The 11,378-nt window shown below is 46.2% G+C and overlaps 1 protein-coding gene across 1 annotated transcript in view; it reads right to left on the reverse strand.

Moving 5' to 3' along the window:
• FCHSD2 (FCH and double SH3 domains 2) overlaps positions 1 to 10,657 on the reverse strand; it is a 164,551-nt gene extending 153,894 nt beyond the window's left edge. Inside the window, exons 1-2 of the mRNA XM_066619897.1 lie at positions 10,522 to 10,657; positions 5,413 to 5,510 (exon numbers count right to left, since the gene is read on the reverse strand). Of these exons, the coding sequence (XP_066475994.1) occupies positions 5,413 to 5,510; positions 10,522 to 10,542 (119 nt within the window). The 5' untranslated portion in view covers positions 10,543 to 10,657. The remainder of the gene's footprint in view (positions 1 to 5,412; positions 5,511 to 10,521) is intronic.
• Positions 10,658 to 11,378: the final 721 nt, after the last annotated feature.

Genomic DNA, 11,378 nt, shown 5'->3' on the forward strand with positions numbered 1-11,378 from the left:
TGCCCTCTAGAGGAATCACTCCCCCACCCCCGAAAAGGTACAAGTAAATTGGAAACATTCACAGAGTGGTTGAATTAATACTTGCCAACCCTCAAATAGTAGTACAAGTTAAAAACATAAGTCATAAAAACACACCAAAATCAGGCGTGCTTCCCTGTTCTCAGTCTAGGGTATATTATGAACCTACATTTCCTTTTGTGTAATTTCTGTTATAGCTCTGCTAAAGAAATATGAATCTGCTTCTAACAGGTGCAATAACCAATATTCTAGCCCAGCCACTGAACAGCATGAACCTGTTCGTTCTGAAAACAAGTATAGAAAGAAATCCAAAGTCTTATTTATATTCTACTTTTAAAGAGAAACACAGTGTCACACATTCAAAATTTGACTATATTAAGGTCCACAAGCTTTCTAAACAAAACCGAATATGCTCTAACCAGAGAGCATTATGTATTGTCCAGCATTTTAAAATCCATATGCATGTTCATGTCCACATTGGGATACAATTAGCTATTTATGATCGAATGTCTCATCCATTTCCCTATGCACAATAACATGCACATGCAGAAATAAGATCTGCAAACAGCTCCAACAACCAGTCAGTCAGTCAATTTATTAGAACGGTCAAAGACCAGCATGAACAAAATATAGCAACATTGCCTGTACAAACAAAATTTAAAATTTTTTAACAGTTTAATGCTCATCATACTAAAAACAGGAAAGATGACCATCAGAATGTTTTCTCATAACTAATAATACCCTTGCTGGTTTTGCAGGCAGCTGCCAAGAAATTAGCACTCCGTCTTGTGAAGTGTGGGTTAGCTCCCATAAGAAGTTCCTTGGCTATCTCCTCATCGGGCAGGTCTGAGAATTTACTAGTCAAGGGGAGTAATAAACATAGCATGTATCCCGTGATAAAATGAGCAGTGTAACAAAACGTGTTCAATTGTTTTCACCTCGCCTGAGCCATGGGGTAAATCCTTTCAGGGATAGGGATCTTTCTGTAGCAACCCTCAACATATGCTATGGGGAGAGCTCTCCATCTAACTAAAAAGAGAGCTATCCTAAGCCCTGGAAGCTCAAGAAGCAAGAGATAGGTGGCTGGTGCAGGTATATGCCTGATGAACTCCGTGACTAAGAAATCTGGAGTTCTATTAATATCCTCTTGCCGCTTGATGTCCAACAACCTCTGCTTTATGGTTGCTCTTGCTTGATTCAAATCCATTGCCAGTGCAGCCCCTGGAGAGAATCCTAGGTGTCTCAGCTTTGTGTAAACTGCCTTGAGCCAGGCTGATCGGAAGTTATCACACAGAATTAAAGATGTCAAACCCTGGGTGTTAAAGTTTAAGTTGAGTCAGAGGGCTCCATCAACCCGCTTTTGCAGTTGGTGGATTCCTTTGTTACCTGCACAGAGCATTCCTAAGTAGAGCCTTGCACACGAAAAGCAGAGCACTGGGTCTGCTCTTATTTTTCCTATGGGCCAGCAGTTTTCCACAGACTCTTAGACCTGTAACATCCTACCACATGTGAAAAAAGATCACTAGATTAGGACAAAAACCTTCTGAACCTAATAAGACTACCATCAACACAGATATAAAGATAAAAAACGAGTTTCAGTCTTAACATTGCATGTTCTCACTCTGTCCGTAGTTAGGCACTGTCTGAATCAGTCCATTTCTTTCAAGGACAAATTTTGAATTTGTCTTCCTTGGACCAGCAAGCTCCCATGATGTTCATAGGAGCAAAGAGCAAAACAGATTACATGAAAGGTAAGCACACTACTGGAATGCTGACTCAAGGGATGTGCTGAAAGGCTCCAGCTGCAGCTGGAGCTCTGCCCACGCTCTTCCTCCCAAGCAGACTTTCCAGCAGAGATGTGGAAATGTTCTGGACAAACATCACAAGGAACAATGAAGGGGAAATAAGGACCTGTAATGCTGAGGTATAGATTGCACCACTTGTTCCTGGACACATTCTGGAAAAATAAGTGGTGTACAAGTACATTAGCTGTACATAATGGAAGGATATCAAATAAGAAGCAAAAGAACTATATACTGATAAATATCCATTGACAACAGAATATGTAATATTCAGAATTATAGAAAAGCATTTAGGTGAAATGATAAGAGGGAAAACCCTAATAAAGTTTCTATGAATAAATGATCACATGATCAGAGAGAATAGTATGAAAGACAGAATAGCTTGCCTTTGACCAAGGAAACAAAGCAAGCATCCAATGGGTTCCCTTCCAGTTAATTTGCTATCGCATTTTAGGTGACACAGGGCACATAAAATTAGACTGTTCAAAGTTTTTTCACATGTCTCTGCCTCTCTAAGAGAGCTCCTAATTCAGTTTCCGTAGGTCTCCAATGTTGACTTTGAATTGCTAATTATACAATACTAAAGTGCAAAAGTGCTAATTAATCCCAAATAATTAACAATGCACACTTCAAATCTAAATTTTGTAAGTTTTTTTTAAAACTGCTCACAGATCTTATAAGCAGCAGTAGCAGTTAACAGAGCTGAAGAGGGTAACACCACCACCTAAAGCATAAATTTAAATGCAGTTCACTGCTGTGCTTAAAATGTTCACATTTTTCAACAGTCACAGAATAAAAACTGAAAATTGGCTGCTTGCAGACATCAGATTTCTCAGTTCATAATTAACAGGTTAAGATAATAGGAAAAAGAAAAGAGCGTGTCAATACTTAATTAGCTGTAAAAGTTCAGCAAATCTTTAGTTCACTTGGAAGTTCCTTAACAGCACACCCCCATATTTCCTTCTCAGAAGTTAGGCCCATTGCGTTCAATGATACATAACCCAAGGTAAAGTGTACAAGATTGCGGCCCCAGTGCTGTCTGCCAGCAATTCAGAGAGCAAAGGATTCTGCCTAATAAAAATACTATCAGGGCTACAGCTGCCATGGACTCCAATTTTGATTGAAAGCCTAACTCCTAGTCAGGTTCGGACAACCCTCTAAATAAATCATGGTTTAAATGACTGCAAGTGAACCTAGGGGAGATACAAGCTCATACTATCCCCCACCTGTCTACGCCTCTGTTCATTAGATGAAGGAGACTTTACACTTCCACTTGCGATGTTAAGTATACGCACTATATGTTGTCCTAACTCAGGCAATTGTGATACCTTTGTTCAACAAGGATCAATTGTCACTTTCAAATTTTGCTTTGTGAACAACCCACTGTTAACTACGAACTATTAAAAACTAACCATAGTTCCAAGTTTGGATGACATATGAAAACAAAAAAAAGAAGTTTCCAACTCCCTTAGACAGAGGTGAAGAAGTATACAAGCCCACAACTCTCGGGGGGGGGGTCATTCATAATAATGATTGCATAAACATGGTTTACGTTATCTAGAATGCCCATCCCACTGCTCAGGGCAGAGGTATCAAGTGGTTGGTGCTTGGTCATTTTGCTTCAATGAGTTTGTAAAAGAGAAATTGCAGTTATAAGCCCAGAGTAGTTTTACTAATTCATAATGTACCCCAATCTTTCAGTTTCTCCACACAAATGTGACGGGATCAGCAAACGGGATCAACAGATCTTAGATTTGATATCCCATGTAGGTATAATAAAATGTAGTCCCCAAATAGTCCTCCATGTAGTCCTCCAAGCTGACACGCACTAGCTAGAATTTACTGTGCAAATCACACATAGCTGCTACTTTTACATATAAAATTCTATTTTTCCCTATAAAACATGTTTATCTACTTGAAAAAAGGTAATTTACACTCCATAAAGATGGAGTATGCAGTTTTTTTAGAAGTTTGTGTATGGACAGTTTCTGACCCCTATCTTTGAACAGGCACGTTTATCTACTGGGATAGAAGGTGAGGTAATCTTGCTGGTTTTTCAATTACTTTGAGACACACAACACCAAGAGATAAAAGACAGCAATAGGCATACAGGGTGGGGTGTATCCGCAAATCCCGTAGCCACGGTTTCACTTGTCCACAGATATGGGAGGTCCACCCTCTGCGCCCCCCCCCCACCATCCAGAGGTGAAGGGAACATCTCCCCTTTTCTCCGGAGGGGCTTCTGAGCACCGCTAAAGTTGTGAATATTTGTCTGCAGCCTCAGCGGGCCTCAGAATGGCCACTTTGGGCCAAAAAAATCACTTCTGATTTCACAGGCCTACAAAATTGAGGATCAGAAAAGTTTTTCCCAAACTTTATGGTGGTTTGCTATGAATTTGGGGGTGCCGATTCCAAAAATGGCATCCGTTTTGCCCTATCACGTCCAGTTTTGGAGATATACTATAGCCTCATTAGTGAATGGTTCAAGCAGCTTCCTCAAGAGGAAGCCATGGTGTAGGCTTCCTCATGAGGAAGCTCCTTGAACCATTCACTAATAAGGCTATACTTTATCTCCAAAACTAGATGTGATAGGGCAAAACGGATGCCATTTTTGGAATCGGCACCCCAAATATACCCAGGAATTGGTGTAACCTTTAAGGAAGAAGTGTGTGCTGGCCCATGTTTTTGGCAAAAAAATGCCATTCTGAAGCATACGGAGGCTGCAGGTGGATGTCCGCGGCCTTGGTGGAGTTCAGCAGCCCCTCTGGAGGGGATGAGAGCTGGGCTCCCCTCACCAGCAGGGGGTCTGGCCACAGGGACGGGCACTGGCCCTTATCCACGGTTTCAGCTATCGGGGGGCGGCACTGAAGAATGAAGCGCTGTGCAGAAAAGGCAGCATATAACATCCATAACATTTAAATATTTTTTAGCACGCCCATCCTAGAAATCAATGCTCTCCAGACAGGTCCTTTGATTATTTCATCACGTACCATCTACAGTACACATTAATCCCCATGGATGCTTTGGTGATAAATAATGTCAGCTGAAAAATATTTTGTTGGACCATGGCCTTCAAGCCCAGGCACTTTGAATGTCTGAACTTCTGGACATTTCGGCCATGAAAGCCTCAGTATGTAAATGAATACTAAGAAATGACTACATTTAAGGAAGGATAACATCATGGCTTGTGGGAAGCATCAGTTCTGTATTGATCTCAACATCACGTCCATTTTCTAAGAACTGTTGCTGAAATGCAGTTTACCTTCACTGAATTAAATATATATTTAATGCCATTTCAGAGAATTACTTCTCCTACTCAGTCTCAAGGCACAGCTGACAACCACCAGTCAGCCTGTCTAAAAAAGCAACATTGCCAAACACACACAATACATTCTGCATTATTCCTGACATAAAAGTAGCCCCTACTCCACCACTCCATAAACTGGGGCAGTCTGCAGTGTGTTCGTTCCAGTTATAATTTCCAGCTGGGTCAATGCTTTAGGATTTTCAAAGCAGGAAATCCAAGAGGAAATTCCATCAACAATTGCTGGAGTTTTGTAACTCAAATGTTCTTTCAAAAAGAGGCTCTTACCTCATATCTTCAAGTAAGTCACATTCTGCTTGATGTTTGGCTTGAAGTTTTGTCATCTGCTCAGTCTGGATGAGTTTTAACTCTTGAGTAATTTTCACCTAGAAAAAAATTCACACATAAAGCTGCAATTTTGAAAAAGCTGTATTCCGTAAACTTGTTGACAATATGTACCCCAGCTCTCTTGTGAAGCAGGGTGCCTAGCAGTGCACAGTTCCCTTCCTCCAACTCTCCATGAACTGCAGAGAAGGGGGAGCTGCTGTGCAGTGGGGGAGGCAGACCTAACCTCAGCACAGAAAGCTGAAAAGAAACTGGGCGTGTGCTGCATCCTGTGGTGGGGAGGCAGAGGCAGTCACAGAGGTCTCCTCAAGGTAAGGGAACGCTTGTTCCCTTACCTCAGGGTTACACTGTGGCTGCATTGGTGCTGGAAAGTTAGATAGGATTGACTCCTAAGTCACTCAAGTTTTGAACTGCTATCATTCTACAACCAGATCACTGTATGTCATATGAAGGTGCCTAGGAAAACACACTTCACCCCCTCAGAAATACTAGGGATTCAAAAAAAGTTCTAATCATAATTAGTTTTTAAACAGAGCTATCATGAACTACCAAAAGCACTATTTAAACATCCGTTTTGGCATTTATAGTTTTCCATTATACTAATACAGTACTCTGTACATTAAAACATTAAATTCAAGGAGACTTGCAACCCTTCAGTAAGGTCCAACAAGAATAAATGGAATTTTCTTGACCTTGCAAACCTCCAAGGATAAACCCATTTCAACAAAAAAGATTCAATTCTACAAGCTTGAAATGAACAAGAGTGCAATAGTGAGCATAAATAAGTGCGGTGAAAGCAGAAAGTTTCCAAATGCTGTGATGCTCAGCATGCTTAATAGTACAATTGATGCAACCAAACATCATATTGGCTAACAATCCGGCAAGAGCTGTATGAAACAACAGTCTTTAAGTGCAATCATCTGGATCAATACTCCATCAGATTACAAGTGCCTGTTCTTAGCAGTTTCACTGTACAAAAATCGTGGTGAGTACAACACTCAAAGGTATCTTGGAACATTACGTAGTGTTAAGGTTCAGGGTTTTCAAGCTGATGTTCAGCAGCATGATTGGGGGGCCAAGGCAACTTGCTACAGGCACTAGTACCAGAAATTCCCCAGACCCCAAAACAAAAATTCCCATAAAATAATGTATTAAAAGTCAACCACTATGCTGATCTTACAAATTCTTTGCTGCTATAACTCAACCTCATATTGTCATGTACAGAAAAAAGCCTTTTTTGTCATGGGGAGGAAAAAACAACAAGAGCAAAAAGCATGGAGAAACAATAGTGAGACAGACCTCCCCCTTTCCAGAACGAAAGCAATCCTTCCCAACTCCATCCACTAACACCACAACTCCCACCTTTCCCTTCTCCCTGCAATCCCAACTGTGAAAATATTCCCCCAGCTACAAGAACCCCCAATGCCAGCAAAAGGAGACAAGATTTTCTTGCCCAGATCTCTCTAGACGAAAACTCTCCATGCAAGCAGGCCTTCACACTTCCAAGCAGACAAAAAAAAGGAATTTACCATTTTTAAACAAAAACACAAACTTGTTTAAATTGTATTTGAACAGCACACAAAACAAACTTATCAAATACTGTATGGCCTAAGTAACCCATGGAAGATAAAATCCCCATGTGAAATCAAAATACAGCTAACAAATATGAACAATCTACTGAGCACAGGCTTTAAAACAAATAAGAAGCTCTAATCTCTTTGCCAATTTCACCAGAACAGAAAAGGCAGAGAAAGGCATCACACACACACACCCCCAACATAACGAGCTATCTTGGTCAAACAGGAGCCTAGTCTTTTGTTTATACAATTCAAATACTTTGCACAATGCATTTCATCCATATTTTAAAATACACAAACAAACCGCTCACAAAGATTGCAGAGAAATATCTTCGCTTACCACATTTTTAGTATCCAAAAACTATCAGTTCAACGTTTGCATATCCCAAGCACCTTGCATCATAAATATGATCACATTGGTCATTAATGAACTTCAATCACAGACAAAACCTCCTTATTGCACTAATTCCCCCAATCACTTCCCAGTCACCTTCTAGTGAACTCCACCTATAAGTAGCCCATCAATATACTTCTCACATACCTGCCTAAGCTCCTGAGGCGACAATTCCACAACAGCGTTAGCACAAGATATTTTACAATGCTCCCAGCTCTACAGAGGAAAGAATCCACAAGCATTCTCTCTGTTGTGGTGCTATCCCAACCCAATATGGCTCTTGCATCATATCACTTCACTGCAAAAAGTTCACAAGCCTAGTGTCAATCAATTCAGGACACTGGATACTAGGCTGTTCATTGCTCCAAGACTGCCATCAACTCCCAGTTCTCCTTTTCTTGGCACCATCAAGTCAGCAGCGACAACATGCAACTCTGTGGTGCCACCCTGGATAAAGCTGACAGCTACATCCACTTGGGACGTGAAGTGAACATGGCGAACGATCTAACGATTGAGATCAGAAGGTTAAGGAAAGTTGTGTGGGCTGCTATGGGATCAATCTAAGTCACCTGTCAGATCCAAGATCCGCAACTGAGAGCTCACCTGTTTGACTCCATAGTACTTCTGGCTTTTTGCTATGCCACAGGAACATGGGCTGATAAGACCATAGTTACTGCCATGCAAACCACCCACCGGGCACTTCAAAGATGCCTCCTTGGGATGAACCACCGAAAGCAATCAACATGGTCTCAGAAGTCAAGACCTCCAGCAAGAATCCAAGACCCGTGACCTGCTCAAGTACATGGCTTCTGCAAAGCACAGATGGGCAGGACATGTCATCTGTCAAACAGACGACCGATGGAGCACCAGAATCACGCGCTGGATCCCATACCATGTCAAAAGAACCTGTGGCCGACTGGCTACTCACTGGTCAGATACCTTTTCCAAGTCATTTAAACAACACGGATTGCTGCACTGGACAACAGTCACACTAGACCAAAAAACATGGAGCGAGTGTGGGCCACATTGCAAAGTTTGCCAATGAGGGTGAACCATCAGTGAATCAATGTATCAAGTCAGCAGTCAGGCCCTCTGAGTCCCATTCTAGCCAGATCATGAACTTTTAGGGTATAAAGCGCTGCCTTATATCACTTCGAGCCACTTGGTCACTTTAACATGTTTCTTCAGATGAGCAGCAGCTGTCCAAGGTCTTAGGCAAACATGCTTTGCAGTTCCTACCCAGTGCTCTTTAACTAGCCTCCTGAGGCTTAATACATGTAAAGCAGCTGCTCTACCACAGAGCTCTGGCTCCTGCAACCATCCCACCACACAGTACTTCATGTGGGTTTCAAGCTATCCCAAATGACCTTATCCTGAGACAACCCCAGTGCCACCCCCTCACACACAAAACCCATACAACTGTAATCAGGACCTTAGACCTCTTACATCACAATCATATCTTGCACGCCACACTTAACCTAGACTGTTTCCAACTTTCAGAACAACCAACCTCCCATTCCCCTAAGCAGTGCTCTCAGAAGACCCCACCACATGTCTCTGCCTCCATCTTTGCAGCTTGCCTCCATCACCAGGCCTCACACTCTGACAGCACGCCTCCACAGCCTGCCCACAAAATCCATAAAAAGCTCTCACTGCAACCTCATTCCCACATAACCTCTCCTTTTTTTGAGCGACCCCCAACAGCCACCTTACTTACAAGGCCTTATGCTGCCTTTGTAACCACCCACACAACAAGTTGCCTTCAAGTCCCACATACTCAACTCCCCCCTGCAATTTACCCTTGCACTAGGAGCACCAACAGACAAGGTCCCTAGTACTGTAGAACAGCCCTGTGCCACTTTGCCAGTGATCCTTTATTTTTCTGTAGTCCATATGGTCCTGAACCAGTGGCATAGCTAGAGGGGGTGTAAAGCACTAAGTTTCGCAAGGAGCCTCACCACAGCATGCAAGGGGCCCCTTCCCTTCTAACCATTCCAGGTGGTGGGAAACAAACCATTGGGCTCCCAACACCTGGAATGGAAAGGAGAGGGACCCTTTCCAAGCCTGATGAAGCTCCCTGCAAAACTGAGTCCAATCTATGCCTGTTTACTCAGAAGTAAGTCCCATAATAATCAAGGGGTCTTACTCCCAGGAAAGTGGGAATAGGATTGCAGCCTCAGTGAAGCCACAGAAGCCATACAACAAAATCCTATTCATGTCAGCACAGAAGCAGGTTCCATTGTGTTCAATGGGGCTTGCCCCTAGGAAAGTATGCACAGAACTGCAGCCTGAGCGCCCTGCACCTCCCTCTAGCTATGCCACTGTCCTGGGCCTCAGATCCAGCCATGCTAACATAAGGGATATCATAACCCACCTCCAAATAGCAAGACCCTCCTGCGCCACCAATGCAAAAGCCCCACAGCACCCCATAGATACCACCTTCTCCACCAGCATCCATCCAGTTGCAAGGCACCTCCAGTGCAGTCTGAGGACCCTGCATGCCCCTCCATCAGGGCCAGGAGAAGCAGCAGCAGTCAGGACTGCGGGGGGGGGGCTCCCCACAGCCCCTCAGTGCTCTTCCACCCGCGCAGCCCACTTGGAGAAGCCGTGCCCCACTGCCACCTGCCAAGCAGGTACAGAGCCCACCCAAGCCCCCCCTCCCAGCAGTGCAGTGAGATGGCTCTGCCCCACAGCAGCCCAGAGCAGCCCCACAGCCACCCCAGCATGCCTTCCCTGTGCCACCTGCCAAGCAGGCACAGAGCCCCCCACAGCGCAGGCAGGTGACTCTGCCCCGCAGCAGCCCCGCAGCCCTGCTTCGCCCACCGCCCCTGACAGCTCAGCCCCCATGACAGCCCCAGCGGCGCCCCCGCTGCCCCCAAGGGGAGGCCCGACCCCAAACCCCCCGCTGCGCCCACAGACGAGATGGGGCTCGTGGGCCCCCAGACACGACCCCCACCCCACACACAGGCTGCCTGTAGGGCCAGGAAAGCCCCTCCAGGGGCTCTCGCTCAGCCCTCGGACCCTCGGCCCCCTCGCTGCCCCCCGTCCTGCGGGTCTCCCAAGCGCCCTCAGCCCCCTCACCTTCCTCGGCGGGGGCTGCATGGCGCTCTCAGCGGCGCGGCCGCTACTCTCGGCCTCCACATCAATCCCTCCCCCGCCCGAACGGCGGCGGCGGCGGCGGCAACAGCAGCAGGCGCGGGGGGGCCGGCAGCGGGGGGAGGAGGAGGAGGCGGGGCCGCCGGGCCGGTCTCTGCCGCACTGAGCGGGAGGGGGCGGGGCGCGGCCTGGGCGAGGGAGGGGCGTGGCCTAGCTGTCCCTTTCCCCTCATGCCTCGCGCTCGCGCATGGGGGGGCGCGGGTGGGGGGGCGATGAGCGCGGCACGCGCGCAGGGGGCGGGGCACCGCTTCTCCCTTCTGCGCATGCGCGCCCCCTCCGTGAGGTGTGCCGTTGGCGGCGTCTCTGAGTGTGGGGGTGGGGCACGGGGAGCTGCCTCTGAGGGGAATCGCGTGGCGGGGGGAGGGAGGGGGCGTGGCCTGGGAGGAGTGGCGCTCGCCTCAGGCAGCGCCACGCCCCCCCACCAACGGTTGTCTAGTCAGGGCCAGCCACGCCCCCTCACCCCGTCGCGCGCGCAGGACGCGAGTCGTGGTAAACGTGTGAACGCCCGACACGCGTCAGAAGCGTCACGCTAGACCGCCCAAGCGTGTGCATGCCTACTCAGAAGTTCCATATAGTCACACTTACCTGAGAGTAAGCCCTATTGACTATAATGGAACTTACTTCTGAGTAGACCTGCACAGGACTGGGCTATGAGAGAGGCGCTCCCCTCACAGCAGCGCCCCCGCAGGTCTACTCAGGCGCGAGCCCCACTGAGCTCAATGGAGTAACTGAGCTCCCAGGTAACTGAGGGGAGGACGCCGACACCGCAAGGCGCCCCAGCT

This window comes from Tiliqua scincoides, chromosome 3, assembly GCF_035046505.1.
Source record: "Tiliqua scincoides isolate rTilSci1 chromosome 3, rTilSci1.hap2, whole genome shotgun sequence".
Classification (NCBI taxonomy): Eukaryota; Metazoa; Chordata; class Lepidosauria; order Squamata; family Scincidae; genus Tiliqua; species Tiliqua scincoides.